We start from the raw sequence: 19,058 nt of genomic DNA, 5'->3' as shown, positions 1-19,058 counted from the left end.
CCAAGAATTTTCTTTCTTCCTCTTTTTTTTTTTTTAAACACAAGTAAGCACATGATCTTGAATGTCTGCCAGGCCTTCACCCTTCTGCCACATCAGAAAACACTGCCCACGTGGGCATCAGTAGCCTATTTCTCTAACTTACAGCATTCTTCCTTATTCAAGTGTCTGCTTTCCTCTAGTTCTGTCCACCAGCATACCTTGTAGTATATGCATGAAGCCATTTCCTGCAAGGCTCCCAAATAAAAAAAAAATAGCACTTCTACAAACAATAAATCATTCTAGAGGGAACAGGCCATATCCTAGGAGAAAGGTATTCATCTCCACACAAAGGCCCACAGAGACAGAGCAAACCGTATTCTTTCCTGGTAATATTTACAAACATCTCTACCCACTAATTAAATCAGTGACCTTGGAAAAGACGCACGACCTCCCTCGGCCTCTGTCTTCACAACCTTAAAATGAGTTACATTAGACGGATGGTTCTCAACTCCTCTCCCTCAAAATGACCTTGTATTTTTTTTTCCTGTCACCACTCTGTGTGGAGAGAGTTTTCAAGCATTTAGTGTTGTGGGGGGTGGGAGGGTATCTTATCATGTACAATATACAGTTTGCTTTACTAAAACAAAGACAGCTGGAGAAATATAAGTTTTCCAACTCTGCAGACCACTGGAAGTCCAGGAAGAGAGCCTGAGAGGCCCCAGAAGAGACGACCAACCAACATTTTGATTCAGCTCTAAAATTCACCAACATCACAAGAGCTTTGAAAATGTCGAATCCTGAGCCCGTCCAACTGGCAGGTGTGGAAAACAGTTTTAAAAATGAGGGGGACTTCCCTGGTGGTCCAGTGGTTAAGATTTTGCCTTCCAATGCAGGGGGTGCGGGTACGATTCCTGGTCAGGGAGCTAAGATCCCACATGCCTCGCGGCCAAAAAACCCAAACATAAAACAGAAGCAATATTGCAACAAAGTCAATAAAGACTTTAAAAGTGGTCCACATCAAAAAAAACACCAAAAACAAAAAAAAGAGGGAGCTTTCTGAAACTAACATGACCTTGTAAATCAACTGTACTACAATAAAAATTAGAAAATAAAATAAATACATTTTTTAAAAATGACAGAGCTTTCCTTTATTGTCCAGTCTTCCTGCTTTTAGCTGTCCCCATCTTACTCTGAATGAATAACGTGTGGAAGAGAGAGAAATTAAGTTACTGCCACCAAGTGAAATAAAAACCCAGCTGCTAACTTGAAAGCTGCCTAAGGCCGATCGACAGTAAAATCCCAAGGTCACTATTGTATATGAGCTTCCAAAGTAGACAGTGTGTAGGACTTGGATAAGATGGGATATAAAATAAAGAGTACTGGTACAACAGCGTCTTCGTGTGGTTCAACCCATCACTACCCTTTTCTGTCTCAGGGATTCCCAGGCAAGTCACTGGGACTCTCTAAGCTGCAGGTTCCTCGTTCCAAAAATGGAGATCCAGGCGGCCCTCCTATGACACAGGGCTTTTGGAGTATTACGTGAGACTTTATGTATGAAAATGTCTTAACGCTATAAAGTGAAAAAAAAATACTTTTTGGATTTTAAACACTTCTTTTGATTGAAAGGGGAGGGGGCATGCAATTATCTTTCAATATTGATCAGAACAATGGTTACGTTTTCATCCATCTCATTGACTTTAGTAGCATTCTTTCAAAATCATTCACTGTCCACCAAGTTTTGGGGATTGTTAGTTACACTTATAATTTGGAGGCAAAAGATGGGTGGATTTAAGTAAGTACTTTTGAATTTGCATAGAGAAAGCCCTGTGTTGCATTCATAAATATTAAAGATTATGCACTGATTCTATGCAAAAGTGTAAGTCATTCTTGAGCTATACATATGGATTTTAAGGTAATCATTAAAATCACTAATATAATGAACTCTATCATAATACCTATTTTTTTCACATTGGAAAGATTGAAATTTAGTACTATACCATAGTAACTCACTCAAGCAGTTGTACTAACAATACCATATGGATCGATTAAAGTAACAGTAAAACTATAGGTTATACTTAAGGTTAAAAGTTTTAATGCGATTAGAGAACACATTCTTATTCAGTATTGGAGCTTCAATTATGAAAATAATACCCACATCCAGCCTCTTGGAGCACAACTGGATGAGATATTATGAAGCTACACACATGTACACATACACACACACATCACCCCAAAATAGTAATTATTTATTTCCCCCAAATTTGGTACTCTTTAAAACTGATACTAAAAAGCCCAGTATTTACAAAATGTCGTACACGTAATCATTCATCTTTAAGGTATATCATGGATCACAATATTTGACCAAATATTCCAAATTTCAGTAAAAGCACCATAAGCAAATCGCATCTCTGGGCATAAATATCACGTATGGCGTAAGAAAACTGGGCCAAGTCTGAAGACACGTTTGCCTGATCAACTTTTACGAAGTCTCTGGACAGGTAAAAGCGACCTGATACAAAGTTAACATTTCCTAGTCCAATAGAAAAGACATTCAGAGCCGCTAACTTAACCACTTAACCACTGTATCATTTGTAAACGTGCAGCCTGTAAGTCTTGACCCAAATCCATTTCAGCAGAATGCAATGAATTCAGTTCTGATGCAACGAATTCAATTAAATGAGACGGCCAAGCACAGAAGCACCTTGTGTTATTCGCACCCACAGAGTGAAATGCTAGTGTCCAACATAGACTCCAGCTCTATTCACACTTTCTTCTGTGCCCGTTATTTCAGCGCACAGTTCATGTAAGTCTCTGCAGCCACATCTAGAAAGAAATGGAATCATCAGGAGCAATTAGCAGCCTCAGCATTTCCTCCATCTTGAGTGATGACTTCACCAGTTCTCTTCAGAAAAAATCTACCGCTGAACTCTGTCTACAGTAATCGACCTGGAGTGATTCAGAATAATCACTGCCACCTTGAAGAATACGTTCAAATTAATGAAACGAACACAGAAAGAATCTTCCCATTGAAATGTGGCTATTCTCATAAAACCTACCACCTGATCGATAACATGTTTATATCCGCTGATCTTGGAGGTTCAGAAAATTCCGTTTGGTGGATAAGAATGCCAGCATTCAAAGGCCTTGCCCGACTTGTACGGAAACATGCATTCTGCTCATGTCTGCAGTAGATAAAGTCTGCAGAAAATTCACCTATCACAGGAGCCCCAGTGAAGACCGGGCTGTGGGGACGGGCACGCTGGTCCCCTTCCCTCCGAGCTTCCCCAACTTGGTGTACTTGGCAAAGCAGATAAAGGAGTCAAGGTACATTTTCCCTTAAGTTTCTGAGGTGAAATGGGAACACCTGATTCTGTGCTACCCAAAAAAACAAAACAAAAAACCCTCTCCACTTGCCAAATCTGATACCAAAAGTTAACCGGCTCTTGGGACTCTGCTTCTACAGAAAACGCATTAGTGGGAATTTTAACAGAAAACCCATTATCCCTGTGCTGGTCCTGAAACTTTCGCAAGTTCTTTTCAGAAAGAGATTCATTTTAATACTAAGAGTTCTAAAGAAAATAAAGCATTAATTACCTATGAAAATTCCTCTTCTGGGGGTTAGTGGGCCTGTGGAAGAACAAAAGAAACGCTGGAGGTTTTCCTACCCAGTTTGACAACCAGTCAAATCAAAACAGGGCAGGAGTGATCACCCTCATTAAATCAACCCTGAAGACTGAAGCCCCAGGCCAAACAATGGCCGATTCAGCAACTAACAGTTTAAGGGTTCTGCTCTTCTCATAAGGCGCCCCATATTAGGAGCAATACTGTCAATTTTAAAAAATCTATATTCCAGTTACACGTTTTTCATCTTGACACTATCTCTTACAACCACGTCGCAAAAGGTCATCAGAAAGTACGGTCCTGATGTAGTTTCAGGATCGGAATGCTCTTTTCCTTAATTGTTATTTTACTCTGTAATTTAAAACACTACTTCATGACAATTGATAATTATCTAGGAAAAGAAAAATCTCAAGTGAATCAAAGAGGGGGAAAAAACAATGGTTCTCGGAGACTGGAGTAAAACCAGCCACCAAAACAGAGAAGGCCTGAATTTCTTAGGAAGGTACCGGCTCCACGTTCAGACAACTTTGAGCATCCTGGTTTTTAATTTAAGAACACCCGTTTACAAAAGTGTCTTTCCTGTACATAAGCATGAGTAGCATCGCTGGATTTATTAACACGTTTCTTTAGAGGAGCTGAACCGCTCCGGATGTTGACAACCTCCTGGGCCTCCCAGGGGCCCTGAGCACAGGAAGAGAGGGTTATAAGGACCCCATTCTACAGACAGAGAAAGTGAGAAAGAGGGATTAAATGGCTTTCCTCTCTCGCACGTGACTCACGCAGCACAGCAACTAGACACCTGGCTTCCTGATTCCTGGGCTAGTGTTCCACACACCCTGCTTCCTGCTCCGAAGTACTATTTTGGTAAAGGTTTCTCTTTCAATAAAGGAACTAGAACAAGTCATGTGACTTTCATTCAGGAAAGCCTGTGTGTGTTTTCATTAGCACCTTAGTTGTCTGTTCCTGGGAACGGGGTGGGAACAGGGCACGGATTACCTTATTATGACAAGAGCTAGCCAACCAAAGCAGAAAAGCTTGCACGACAGGAAAAATAAAGCGTGTGTGGTTTGTCAAGTCATCTCCTTGGAGTTCTAAAAATATTCAAGCCCCTTGCTTTAAGACTTCAACAGACAATACTTTTAAACGTGCCTTGTGACTCTGTTGCCCCTTCAGAAACAATTGTGTTGCTCTCTCATCCCTTGATTCTTTCACTGTGGGAGGTGAATAAACAGTCCTTTTATGGAACAAATTTAAATACAGATGCTTTCGGGGTAATTCTTATCTAATCTGCCTTGTACCTACACGTAAACCAATTCTAGAACAAAAACCCCACTAAAGAGGAATAGCAAAATAGCACAGTTTATGGTATACACCGATCTATAACCTTAACGACCAAATATATAAAGTTCATTTTAAAAAGTGGTTTTAAAGCACAGTGACTCCAGTAGCATAGTTTCAGTTCCCAAACAACAATACTCTAAAGATTGGTTGTATTTTTTCCCATACACACCCACAAAACACAGGGTAGGTAACCTTCTCCCTGCTCCCAAGTAAGATGCATAGTTTCGAGTTAAATTTGTACCTGCTCTGCAGGACCTACAAATACATACACCTGTGTCAATCTAAGGCGTGCTAACTTTTTAATTGGCTCCACCACTGAAACCCCACCGCCATCCCCAATTCTATTGGAAACAACCATCAAACACTGCTGGGACCTTACCTCTTTGTCACCACCTCTCCAAATACCAAACGCTACCCCCCAAGGGACCCCGAATGGTTCCACTTCAGTGTAACTCGTGAAGTTTTTCCACGCGGAACCCAAGGAGCTGGATGTGGAAACACGGCCACTTCCGAGAGTCAGGGCAGCACACCCAATGACTCAGGAAGTTCATTTTCCATTTTATCTTCAAAGAAATGCTTTGCAAGTCTTCCTTCCATAAATCGTGCTCTCAAACAACACTTATCTCCCGTGAACTTTTTACTTAGGAGCATCACAGACAAATGTCTACGCGTAAACGTGAGTTCAGTAAAAGTGGATGTTCATTCTGGGTTTCTCTACAGTCCCTTTCTGGCTCCACAAAATGCAATTTAGTTTCCCCGTTAATTAAGATGAGATGCTCGTCTTCCCTACCCTACTGTTCTCTGTGCTCAAATTAGTTTACTAGAAATCCATTTAGCATGTAGTCCTTTCTTTCAAAAAAAAAAAAAAAATGTGGTTTGGGAACAATGGACCAATTGTAGTTATCCATTTTGCTTAAAAATAGTCTTTTTTCCTTCTTAAGAGAGTGTTTACGTTAACGCCCACAGAGACTCTGGACAACCAGCAATCCAAAGCGATCTCTCATCTTTGTTCAGCCACCACCGAACATACAAACTGCTGTTTTGATTTCAGAATCCTGAATCCTATAGGTTGTAAGGAATTTTATACTGGTGGGAAATCTGAAACAAAACAGGCCAAATCAGGCCTCTCATAAACTTATCTCTTGCGGTTTAACATTTTCCCGCATCTGAAAAGGGCATTATATTAGACGTGAATCACGTTTCTGAAAGTATCTACTTTATCGGAAAGGCCTTGAATCCTTTCAGGCCTGGAGGTGCACGCTCCAGCTCGTTCGCCCTGTGACTGCAAGAAACACCTCCCAGGGCCCTCCTCAATCCAGTCCAGGTTTTTCCCGCCTACTCCACCAGAAGCAGTAAGAGGTGTTGTGTTCTCAGGCTGTTTTTCTGATTAGAATCAGATTTCAGCAAAATGTACTTTCGTGCTCATGATGGCCTATACCCATTCCTGTGTGTACAGATTTCTCCTCCACTCAAGTCTAGTTACGCGGGTGTGTTTATCTGGTCTGCATCTTGGACGGCAGCTAATCATCCTTCAAGTCCCAGACACACGCGCAATTTTTCAGATGCACCTGTAGGGCTTAAGTTAACTCCAAGCAAAGCGACCTTCCGCTGAGCGTCGTTTATGGGACACATCCTGACAACTTCCAGGGGCTTCGTTAGATGCTGAAGCACCATGCTCTGACAGCTCTCCGTGACTCTTTTTATCTTGTGTTCCACAATTTTAATAAAAAAGCAGGTAGCGTTTCCTCTGTTATATTGGATTTCCAGGGTATCCACTCTACAGCTATAACTTTAAATCCCATGGATACTAGAAAACACATGCTGGATTTAGATGGCATTACAGGGATCTGTTCACTTTTAGAAAAAAAGGTGTACGGATCCCCAAGCTACCTCAATCGTCACCCTGTAACCCTTGCAGACTGCTGACCTCGGGCTAGCATCTAAGCCGTGTTCACTGCTCTGTGTTCTGCGGTTCCCACAAAGCCTCTATCTTCCTGACAACGCTGCACAGAAGCGGCTACAAAATTAAAGAAGAAACTCTCTTGAACCCACCCGCCCCCCCACCACCACCTCTCCTCCACCGCATCGTTCAAAGTTTGAGACAGTCAAGACCTCTGAGACAGTCAGGACGCACCTGCAGGTGCAAGGAAAGCACACCTCTCTCCTTTTGGATCTGTGATGAGACTGCAAAGAACAATACTGGACACCATCCCATCCAATGGTTCCTGAGAAGACCAGCATGGTCGTCTTTCACTGTCTCCTCTGAAGCCCAGATTCACATCACCTGGGCGGCCGAAAAATGCTGGGGGCCTGGGCCCCGCCCACTGGCCGCTTCACATGACTGAGCCTGGGCTGCCCCCATAGGCCATTTCTCAAGCCTGCTCAGGCGGTCTAACTGGGTCAGGTGCTCCCAGCCATGGTCCCCAAACTGGCAGCACCAGTACAACCTGGGGGTTTCTTAGAAAAAGCACACTGGGAGCCGCATCCCAGACCCACTGCACTGGAAACACGGGGATTCACCTAGCCCGGCCGTCCGGGGCTCAGCAAACTCTCCAGGTGACTCCCAGGTGGGCTCGAGTTGGAGAAGCACTGCTTTTGAGCTGTGTTTAAGCAGCGTTACCGTTTCAGCCTGTTCGGAGCAAAGGGACGTCTCTGGTGGAAAAGCTCCCACAGGCTACGTGTAAACTTGAAACGGTTCGCTGTTCCCTGTAGCAGTCACCAAAATGGATGTTCGTTTCCTAAACAACTTTTGGGCCTGTGTTTTATAAACTCTGAGGCTCGGCAAGAGTCAGCCGGGCCTGGCTCCAGGAAAACAAAGAGAAAGGTGAAGGCTGCGGCCTGGGAGCTGCTGGAACTTCAAGTCCCCTCCCGACACAAGTTTCCCACCTCTCAGATGGAGAAGACCCCCTCTGCCGCCTGCCTCTCCCCGGGGGGCTGACCTGGGGGCACCCGCCAGGTGTGTTCATGGGAAGACGGGGAGTCTGGGCCCAAGAAAACAAATCAAAAGTCTCCCGAATCCAAAGATTCACACTCAACTCAAAGATGACCTGAGCGCTCCTGGCAAGGTCTCTGGGGTTCGAGAGCTGACATCGGCCCAACAGTGAAACAGAACAGGAAACCTGCACCCACACTCTGGCATTTAGGTTGAGGTACCAAAGAAGGGAAGAGGCTCTAGCCACGGATGCCCTCGCGTGCCCACCCTTCTTCCACCAGCCGCAGGGGTCTCACCTTTCACGACCGTGGCCTCTTTCAGGTGATGCGTCAAGAAGTCGAGGCTGGCGTAGGTGCTGGCGGAGGGCAGGGCGCCAGGGCCGGGCCCTACACACACCCCGCCGGTGCTGCCGGCCCCTACCGCGCCGATGAGACCCCCGAGGCTCCGGGTCCGGCCCCAGGCGCTCTTGTCTCCCGTCTGAGGATGCTGCTGAAGGGACGGCGACAGCCCGGGCTCGTCCCTCACGTCGATGGCGATGTAGTTGAGGCCGTTCTGGAAGCCAGCAGAAGTCTCCCGGCGCATCGGAGAGCCACTGCCCCCGGGGCAGCCGACCAAGCCCCCGGGCTGGCTCGGCGTCCAGGGCCGCGCCTGCGGGTGGAGCGGCGGCGGCGGCAATTGGCGGGGGGACGTGGGGGGCTCGTCACCGCCACCCAGGACGCTGCCGCCGCCCCCTTCGCCACTTTTCCTGAGAGACACGTTCTCCACCGAGGCCGAGTTGTGGCGCTTGGGGTTGTGGGCGAAGGACGGGGACACGGGGGTCACAGTGGTGGTCGAGGAGAAGGTCTCCGAGCTGTGGCGGCGGCGGCCCCCTTGCGGGTTCGCGCGGATGACCTTGGCCCCGCGGTGCGGGTCTGGGGGCTGGCTGGCTTGCAGGAAGGCCTCGACCCCCGACACCTGGTCCATGAGGCTTAGCCTCTTCAGGCCGGACACGGGGCTGCTCACGCGGGCCCCGTCGGGCTTCGGGGGAGCGGCGATCGGTTGCGGCGGCGTGGCAGCCACGCCGAAGGCCATCTCGGTGTAGTCGCCGCTGTCCCCCGCCCCCGAGGATGGAGAGGAGGCCGTGCCAGGGCCCTGGGAGGGTGGTGCCGGAGGCAGGCGGTACAGCTCTCCGGGCGGGGGCGGCGGGGGCGCCGGCTGCAGGGCCGAGGAGGGGGCGGCGGGGCGCGGGGGCAGCGGCGGGTACGCGGAGGCCTCGGGGGACAGGAGGGCGTCTAGGGAGCCCACAGGGTCCCCGGCCTGGCCGCCCGGCTGGGGTGACTTGGGCGAGCTGAAGTCGAGGTTCATGTAGTCGGAGAGCGGGGAGCGCTGCCGGCTGTCGCCGCTCGTGCCCGGGGTGCCCGAGCCCAGCGACGAGGCCGGGCTGCCGGCGGACAGCAACGACGACGACGAGGCGGCCGAGGCCAGCAGCGGGGGCGCGGGCGGCGACAGGCGCGCGCCCGCCTCGCCGAAGTCGATGTTGATGTACTCGCCCGGGCTCTTGGGCTCGGGCGGCAGGGGGTACTCGTGCATGCGGGGCAGGGTCTGCAGCCCCTCCAGGGACAGGCGCGTGGGCCGCGTGGCCCGGCAGCGCTGGCCCAGGAAACCCTCCAGGCGGCCGCTGCCGCTGCCACCGGGCCTCCCGGGCGAAGGCACCGCCGGGTGGGGTGGCTGCGGGTGGCCGCCGCCGCCCCCTGCCCCGGCCGCGAAGGCGCCGGCTGGCTGCGTGGACCCCGGGCCGGCCGTCGACTCCAGCCGCTCCTCCTCCAGAATGCGCCCCACGGGGGAGCTCATGAGCACGTACTGGTCGTTGTCCCCGTTGCAGGTGTAGACGGCCTTGTAGGAGCGCGGCAGGGAGCTGTAGCAGTAGCCGGGGACGCCCCGGAGCATCTCCCCGCCGCCGCCGCCGCCGCCGGCGTGCAGGGCGGCCGAGAAGAAGTCGGGCGGGGTGCCCGAAGCTCCCGCGTCGCCGGGGGACATGTTGAGGTAGTCCCCGTTTGGAAGCAGCCTGCCGTCGGCGGCGCTCTCCACGGACAGTTTGGAGCCTCCGCACCACATGCGCATGTACCCGCTATCCTCCGGGGAGCTCTCAGCCGGGGAGTTGGTTTTGTAGCCGCCCCCGCTCCCCGGGAAGGCCCTGCTGGCGGCAGACGCGGGCGTGGGCCCCGCGGCTCCCGTGGGGGGCAAGGCCGCAACGGCGGCGCGCGGCTGCAGGATCTGCTTCGGGGCGGACACGCTGGTGGGGCTCATGGGCATGTAGTCGTCGCTCTTGCAGCTCCCGCCGCCGCCCGCGAGGGCCACGCCGGGGGTCATGGGCATGTAGCCGTCGTCCGTGCCCAGGTTACTGCTGGAGCTCCTGTGCGACCCGATCTCGATGTCGCCGTAGTCCTCGGGGTAGGGGTGGTAGGCCACTTTGGGGGAGGACGCGGGGCACGACGGGCACAGGCGGCCTGAGCTGCCGGAGAAGGTGGCCCGCATCAGGGTGTATTCATCCAGGGACGCGGAGGAGGGCTGGGGCACCGGCCGCTGCCGGGCAGGCGTGGTCAGGGAGTAGGTCCTTTTCCTCAGCCCCCTGTCCAAGTCCTGGGCCCCGTCCCCGGAGACTCTGCGGTAGGGTCGGCCGCAGTGGCTCAGGGGCCGGTCCATGGTCATGTACCCGTACAGCTCGCCCCCGCTGCCGTCCCTGGCCGGGGGCGTCTCGGCGATGGACTCGGGCGTGTTGCTCCTGAGACTGCAGAAGGCTCTCAGGTCCCCAGGGCTCGAGCCGTACTCGTCCAGGGACATGAAGCCAGGGTCGCTGGGGGAGCCCGAGGCCGAGGCGCTGCCGCTGGAGGGTCGCTGGGGGTGCAGGGGGTGCTGCATGTGCGGGTGCGGGCCCGGGGGCGGCGGGTAGGAGCCCGAGCCGTGCCCGCTGCTGGACGACAAGCTGCCGGGGCTGGTGGCGGCCGCCGGGGGCGAGTGCGCCACGGGCATGGACATGGAGCGGCTGTGCTGCAGGGCGCCCCCTGCCGGCGCCAGCGTCACCTTACTCGCGCGGCCGCCGCAGCCGCCGCTCAGGGTGTGCGAGCGGCTCAGGGGCGCGCGCACCGGCCCCGGGCTCAGGGGGCTCCCCGCCACCGACACCGGCCTGCCGCCCGCCGCCCCGGCCCCCGCCGCCACGCCGCCGTCGCCCTCGCTGGCCGTGCGCACCCGGCAAGAGTTGCACTTGGCGGCCGGCGGTGTGGCGGCCAAGCTGTCGGTGCGCGAGCGGCGCACCAGGCCCGTCTGGCTGGGGGGCAGGTTGACCAGGTGGTGGTGGCGACGCGCGCCGGGGACGCTGATGGGGTGCGTGGCCGACGAGCCGGACGACTGGCTCTTGCTGCGCGGCCGGAACTCGAAGAGCTCCTTGAGCGCCTTCATGGCCTCCAGGATGGTCTCGTGGATGTTCTGCGCCACCACCGAGTCGTCTGCCTGCATCCACAGCTCACCGGGGCCCGTGACGGCCGAGCGGCCCACCTCGATGAAGAAAAAGCTGTCCGAGTGGCCGCAGCGGCGGATGTTCATCAGCTGCAGCGTCACCGACGGCTGCTCGCAGTTGAGCTTCACGAAGCCGATGGTGCGCGCCGACAGGCACAGGCGGTACACGCCCGTCAGGTTCTTGCTCTGGCCCAGGCCTTTGGGCTTCAGGTTCACCTGCCACACCTCACGGTAGGCGGCCGTGGCGGGCGCCACCAGCCCGTAGCTGTCATCGGCCGCGGCGGCGACGGCGGCGCCGGCCGAGCCGCCCAGGGCGCCGGGCAGGGAGGCGCTGCAGGACGCGGAGGGGGCGGCGGCGGCGGCGGGGGGCGCGTCGCCGGCGCTCGCTCGGCCCTCGCTGACCAGGTCGGTGAGCGCGCGGTACCAGCCCTCCTGCTCCTGCTCGTTCTCGGCCGCCACTGCGAAGTACTCGTCCTTGGTGTAGAGGGCGATCAGGTACTTGTGCTTGGCGTCGGCGCGCTTGTTGATGTTCAGGCAGCAGTCGAGCGCGATGACCCGCTTCGGGGCGCCCGCTTTGCTCCGCCACTTCTTCTCGCTCTCGTAGTACTCGAGCCGCGGCGGCTGCGGCGCCGGCCCCCCGCCCGCTGTCGCCGCCGCCGCCGCCTCGTCGCCGCCCGCTCCGGGTCCGCGCAGCACGAAGAAGCGCTTGTGGCCGTGCTTCTGCTTGCGCAGGTAGCCGCACTTGCGCACGCCGCTGTTGTTGTTGTTGTTGTTGTGGTTGAGGTTGAGATTGGGGCCGTCGCCACCCGCCGGCCCGGGGCGCCCGTTCATCGGCGGGCTCGCCATCACCGGCGCTTCAGGCCGCGCCGCCCGGCCCGGCGTGGAGGGGCCGGGGGGAGCGGAGGGGGCGCGGGCGGCTCCCTCCCCCCCTGCTCGCCCGCCGGAGCCCGCGTCCCTCGGGCCCAGGAGGTGGGGAAGGTTCGGGGAGCCCCGCCGGGTGGAGGGCGGGGGGCCGGCACCGCGCGGTGGCGCAGCGACCTCCGCGCTCCGGGGCCCCAGAGGATGCCCGGCGCGGGCGGCGGCGGCGGCGGCAGCGGCCGCTGCCTCCTGGGCTCTCGGGCGGCGCCTGGGGCTCGCGGGCTGGGCCGAGAGTCGGGGGTCCCCGAGCCTCGGGGCCGAGCCTAAGGCGCGCCCGGCCGCACGGGTCCCGCCGCCGCGCCGCGCTCCGGGGTGCCGGGGTGTGCCCCGGTACTCGGGGTCCGCGCCGCCGCCGCCGCCGGGGCTGCTGCTGCTGGTGCTGCCAACGGCGACCCGGGCTCGTCGCGGTCCCCGCCGCACAGTGAGTAACACATCGCGCACCGAGTGACTGAACTAAGAAGAGCAAAACAACATGTGACTCGGCGTTACGCAGGCACACACGGCGCGGCCCGCCCCGCCCCGCCGCCCGCATTGGCGCCGCGCTCCGCGACGGACGGCTCGCACGGCCAATAGGCGCGGGGCGCGGGGGGGGCGGGGCGGGCCGCGCACCCCGCCCCGCCCCCCTTTCTCCCCGGGCCGCGTTTCCCGCCGTCCCCTCCCCCTCCCGCGGAGGCCAGGGCCCGGGTCGGGTGGGGGCCGGCTCGGGCCTCATTAATCAGAGGCTCGTTGTGGATGCCGGCGGAGGAGATGCCACCCAGGGCGGGAAAAGGGGCGCGCGGGAGGGGCGGGGGCCGGCGGCCGACGCGCGGAGGGCCCTGCCCTCCCGCCTTTGACTCAATTAATTGGGCTGGGAGCTTCCGCCAGGGAGGGGACTGGGGTGGGCGGGGGGGGGAGGAATTGGGACTGCAGGGGAAGGGGGCCGGCGGAGATCAAGGGCCGACACCGCCCGCCAGGGTTCGGTGCGTGGGAGGGGACGGTGGCACCGCACTCGGGCCCCGCATCGCCTCGCCGCCGCCCCACTAGCGGGGGCCAAGATAGGGGCAGTGAACTTGGCCGCCCTCTCGGAATCCCCTCACCCCAGCACACACTTTGGCTTGCGGATCCGGCGCCCCGGCTTGGGGTGGACGCTCGCCCGCCCGGCTGGGCGGGTTTGCTCCTGGGTGGTTCCCGGGTGCCCGGCCCGCGGCTTGTTTACGAGCATCACGTTAGCACTAGTGAGCTCTGGATCCATAGCAGTTTCGTGCCCCTTCCTGGAAGGAGAGCCGGGGTGCTCCCGGGGTCCCACCCGCTCAGGGGCGCCCTTCCCTCGCACCGGGTCGTGGGCTCTTTCCGGGGCGTCATCAGCGCCATTCACTTGTCAGGGTCTCGGGAAGTTGAAATCGTCTGTTGGATGTAATAGGAGAAAGAGGAGGACGAGCAGGCGTAGAAAACTGCAGTTTCCTTAGTGCCGGGAAGGGGGCGCGTTCCAGCGAGCACACAGCCCTGTGAGCCGGGTCCCCGCGGCGGGTGCCCTCCTCCTGCTAGACCCTCCGCCCCACGCGCGGAGGCGCGGGAGTGGGCGGTTCCAGACCCGCGCGCCCTTAGCCGGCAGCGGCCGCCGCGTGGAAGGCGCCCATGGATGCTTCGAATTTTTACATCTGTGTGCCTTCTGTGACTTTCAAAGTCGATCACAAATAAGGACCCACCATACAATCGCGTCTCCTAAATGACAGTGAGGGCTACTGGTGAGGGTGGGAGTCCCCGAGTTCAGATCAGAGCAGGCTCCGGATCCTGTAGAAACCAAGAAGGCTAAAAGCAAGCCTGTGTCTTTGTTTTTTCGTTTTTTGTTTTTTTCAATTGTGTGTCTTCACGAAATGATTTGGAACAATAATGTTGGTTATTTTTTTATTAAGTCCTGGAAGTTTGCCTTTGAATGTCCTCTGTACTTTATAAAAGTCTTTATTTTAAATATAATAAAGTCTTAAATTTAAGAAAAGTAACAAGATTGTAATATTTGAAAGGGTGATATATATTTTAACCTGTTTGTAAAACTGTGACCTAAAAATTCTGCTAGTTAATTTTATGGGCCAAGAGATCCTTACTTACAGAAAGATCATAGTAGTTTTGTTTGTTGTGTATACACATTATGATTATTGATGAGTAACAAACATAAGAATAATCAATGTCACAAAAATCATCATAGAATTTGCCTCAAAGAGGTGTATGTAGGGTTCCCCTGGTGGCGCAGTGGTTGAGAGTCCGCCTGCCGATGCAGGGGACATGGGTTCGTGCCCCGGTCCGGGAGGATCCCACAAGCCGCGGAGCGGCTGGGCCCGTGAGCCATGGCCATTGAGCCTGCGCGTCCGGAGCCTGTGCTCCGCAACGGGAGAGGCCACAACAGTGAGAGGCCCGCGTACCGCAAAAAAAAAAAAAAAAAAAAAAAAAGAGGTGTATGTAAAGTTGATCTTTCATTTTAAACCATGCTTTAAAAAGTAATACCTCTGGGAGTGCCCTTTTAAGTGTGCATGTGTATTTCTGTGTGTGGGCCTGGGTGTGTATATACATTTGTGTGTGTGTGTGTATGATTGTGTATGTGTTGGGGGCACCACCCTTATGGACATTGTGCTTCGGTTTTTTATTCTTTTTAGATCTCGCTGCCCCTTTTATGGTAACATGTTGCCTAGCAATCTGCTAGGTAGTTAATATCCATTCATGTTTTCTTCTTCCTTGACCCTTCGAAAAATAAAATTCTTAGGAACTCAAAAAAAAAGAAAGAGAGAGAGAGAGATGAAGGGGTTCTTATCTGGGAGCTTGAAGAAAATGTGGCCCAATTTTATTGGCTTTGTGATGAGTTACCGTAAAGCAGCGCTGCCTGTATGTTCAGTAACCCTAATGGGCATAGTGGGATCATGGGGCAACCTGTTTTCAGCATCATGCCATAATAATTTCTTCTGAGAAAGTACCTTTTCTTTTTGATTTTGACTTTTCATACAAAATTAAGTTTTCAAATATTCATTGAATACTTCTTTGCTGTGCCCTTCAGATGTTAACAAGTCCATCTTGGATTTGTTTGTTTTTTTCCCCTTAGAGGGATTACAACGTTCAATGCCGGTTTCAAGTAAAGGTGTCAGAAGCTCTCCTTTGGCAGTTGACACTTTCCCCATGTAGTACTGCCTCAGTCACTGATTAGGGGCAGACAAGGCAGGGTGAAGAATGATCTCCTCTCTCAGTGGCGTTCTCATACTATAAGATCACAAAGCTACAGCAAAACTACTTGTCATTCTGAAGTCCTAGAACCTCTCACTACAAGTGTGGGAGCACAGTTTCCATTCTCATTAAGAAGTCAGTCCATGAAACCAGCAGAAAGGAGCTCTGTAATTAGAAGCATCCCAGTCTTCTTCCTCAGCGAAGGAACTGGTTGTCTTTCCCTTTCCATTGCCAAATAAGCTATTTATTTAAAGGTTGTGTGACACCTTGTGATTTTCCAACTGCTCTCCCATACTTTTCCAGCAAAAGTCAGCTGAATAACATCTGCCTACCTGCTCTCTGCGCAGGGCTGGGTGCTGCTGTGTGGCCTGTTGCCAGCAAGAGCCTGGATGACATTTTTTCTCATGGTCCGAAAGCTTGCATCAGAAATTCTCTTTCCTTTCGTGGATAGCAAAATGGCCATATCTTTAAACAAGGAGGGATTTTTGTTTGTTTGGGTTTGTTGTTTTGTTTTGTTTTGTTTTTTAACATAGAATCTTACACAAGGATTCTTTTACTAAAACCCAAAGTCCTTTCTGGAATAATTTAATTACCTTTCATAAAGTAGTAAATTTCACATAAGTGTAGACATTACATACGTACCATAAATCCATAACACAAATAACAGTAACAATAATAGTGACCATCATTAATTTTCTTCTCTGTTTCATATAAGGAAGCATCTGTAACAGGAGAAAAGCAGATAACATGAGAGGGTTTTTTTTTGTATTTTTGGTTTTTTTAATTCTTAACCCTGTAGCTGTTTGACAGTATTTTTGGTCTGGATGAACTCTTATCTAACTGAGTAAGCAGATCACTAAGTGGAATATTATATGACCAGTTTTAAAATGTATTTTAGCCACCTAGCACAGGGAGATCAGCTCGGTGCTTTGTGACCACCTAGAGGGGTGGGATAGGGAGGGTGGGAGGGAGACGCAAGAGGGAGTAGATACGGGGATACATGTATATGTATAGCTGATTCACTTTGTTATAAAGCAGAAACTAACACACCGTTGTAAAGCAATCATACTCCAATAAAGATGTTAAAAAAATAAAATTAAGATATACAGTGTAAAAATAAATAAAATGTATTTTAGGAATAGAAATTTTAACATCAGAGGTTTACATTGTAGTCTTTAAAAAGAGTGGCAACATTTCATCAATTTTGCTGTGTTAAATAATGTATGACAGTTGCTCATTTAATACATTTCCCTTTCTGTGATGAATGAACCCTGAGGACAGACTTTTCCTCATCTAGGATTCATATGGGGACTTCCTACACTTTCGCAGCTAGTTTTTTTCTCTCACGAATGTATTTGCTAATATGTTTCAACTGAAATTTCACAAGGATTTTGTAACATTCCAGTGCTGTGCAACAGAATGATTTACATGAAGGAATGTAACTGCTGTTTGGATCATTCACTGTCAACGGGTGGCTTTGCAAATGTTTGAAAAAGCAGGATTTGTTCATAGATTGTATCGGTTTCTCGGAAGTTGTAAAGGCTTTCCACTTCACTATTTCTTTCGCTCATTAAAAATCCTGATATATTTTAAATAGTCCTTTCCTTAAATATTCATTTGGGGAAGAGGGATTTTCTAAAATAAATGATTTCTCATGCACATATATGCTAGAGCAAACTAACACTTAAGAATTATTCTGAAAAGTGTATGAATTGAATTAATACTGTTTAGAAAAATGCTCATTTAAGTAGTAGGCACCAGGATAGGCTAATCCAATATTAAAAACATTTTTATTTTAAATAGAATTGTGTTGAAGAAATATTAACACATAAACAACCAATTACATAGTGACTGCTGTCAGTGACTTAAAATTCTTATTCATTAACCCCTGAATTTTGTTGTGTTTAAATTTCGAGAATATATTTCTAGATTAAAAACAAAACCAAACAGAACTTTTTTTTTCCCTAAAGACTTCCCATGATTGAAATAAAAATTTCACATTAATGGCTATATAAAATTACTGAATCATTAAAAAAACAATCAAACAAAAAACCTGTTCCTTCTTAAAATATCCCTCTTCCTTGGAATTCTTGGCCCTGAAATAGAATATACTAACATTTTGCTTGACTAAATTGATGCTTTGCAATGTTCTGGCTGCAGAGTTAAAACGTTGTTTATTGTGTTTGTTTGTTTTTTCCTGTCAGAGCAGAACAAAAGTGTCTGCTTCTCAACGTGTAGTTCATGAGCAGATGACATTAAAAAAAAGGGGGGGGGCTTTAAAATGACACAGCTATATTTTCTGGGAAGGGAGGGGGGATGAGCAGTGAGGCCCGCTGGGAGTGCCCTTGAACAGAGCGCAAATGTTAAGGAAGGGGAAAGATCAACCCGAGTTCATTGATCCCACTGTTAGTTCTGGGAACAAGCTTTCGCCCTGTTTTTGCAAACTGCTCAGGACACAAATAGGACACGGCTGTCCCGCTTTGCGCCAAATGCTCTGGTGTTTTGGGCTGTAGTCAGAAACCTTCCACTTTTCTGCAGTCATTCACGTGCTGTTTCTAGGCTTGCCTTTCAGTCTGTTTTCTAGAGTTGTTTTGAAATCCAACCTAAAGATAAGAGAGGAAATGTGACCCGCTCTTGTGAATGCTGCCACCAACTGGCAACGCTTCTTCCCAAGGCGGGACCAGCTCCCAAGCGAGTTGTCACAGCCAGAGTGGTGCCTGCTTTTGTAGAAAGCTGGTTGCAACCTCACCTACACTTGCTCTGCACAAATCTTTAAATAAATCAATAGAAACTACTTGAGATAAAACAAAGAAATATCAACAAGTGAACTAAGGGCAAAGTCAGATGACAAATGAGGGATGAGTATATTAGTAAGTTTAAGAATTGTTTTTTTTTTTGGATTGGGTATCAAGCTAACATGGTCACATTTTCTAATATTCTTTAAATCTCAATTTGCATCTTTAGTTACCAAGAACAGCTACTGTATAAAAAGTGTATAGCAATGTCCATTTAAGATTTTAGAAAACTACTTAACCAACAATTTAAAAACAAGAATCTAAACAAGATTATTCTCGAGCATTTCCTGGAGCAAACCTAAGGGTTACAATAGGGATACAAACTTTTCGTTGTTTTCTCCACTGAACCGACCTATCAGTCTCAATTTTTTTTTTTTTTTTTTTTAGAATAAGCCAAAGTCATCTTGAGAGATAGTGAAAAGCAAAATTTGAAAAAGTATGGAGGAAAGAAAATATATTTTAAAAACTATAAATAACATTTTAAAAGCTATAAATGACAAATAGCAGTGAAGTGTCAACCGTGGCTATCTTTCCAATTAATTTGAACTTATGAACTCATGGCTTATTTATCAAAGCTAAATGTATAAATTATACCATCTTTCATAATTGCTCTAGTCTCAGTTTTTAGGCAATGCCAATGACAGAGATAGTCAAGTTAGTGATGGTATTTGAGCTAAGTTACCCAAATAAGGTGAAGGGATCAGAAGATGGGATTTATTTGCTACCAAATTTGTTCTTTTTTTTTTTTTTTTTTTGGCTACGTTGGGTCTTCATTGCTGCACGCGGGCTTTCTC

General features: G+C 51.0%; 1 protein-coding gene across 1 annotated transcript in view; it reads right to left on the bottom strand.

Moving 5' to 3' along the window:
• IRS2 (insulin receptor substrate 2) overlaps nucleotides 1–12,376 on the bottom strand; it is a 28,054-nt gene extending 15,678 nt beyond the window's left edge. Inside the window, exon 1 of the mRNA XM_029210449.1 lies at nucleotides 8,170–12,376. Coding sequence (XP_029066282.1) covers nucleotides 8,170–12,211 — 4,042 coding nt within the window. The 5' untranslated portion in view covers nucleotides 12,212–12,376. The remainder of the gene's footprint in view (nucleotides 1–8,169) is intronic.
• Between the last annotated feature and the right edge of the window lie 6,682 nt (nucleotides 12,377–19,058).

This window comes from Monodon monoceros, unplaced genomic scaffold (assembly GCF_005190385.1).
Source record: "Monodon monoceros isolate NGI ecotype Baffin Bay Population unplaced genomic scaffold, NGI_Narwhal_1 Super_Scaffold_8, whole genome shotgun sequence".
Taxonomy (NCBI): domain Eukaryota; kingdom Metazoa; phylum Chordata; class Mammalia; order Artiodactyla; family Monodontidae; genus Monodon; species Monodon monoceros.
The sequence above is the reverse complement of the archived record's forward strand: the minus strand, read 5'-3'. Positions and strand labels throughout refer to the sequence as shown.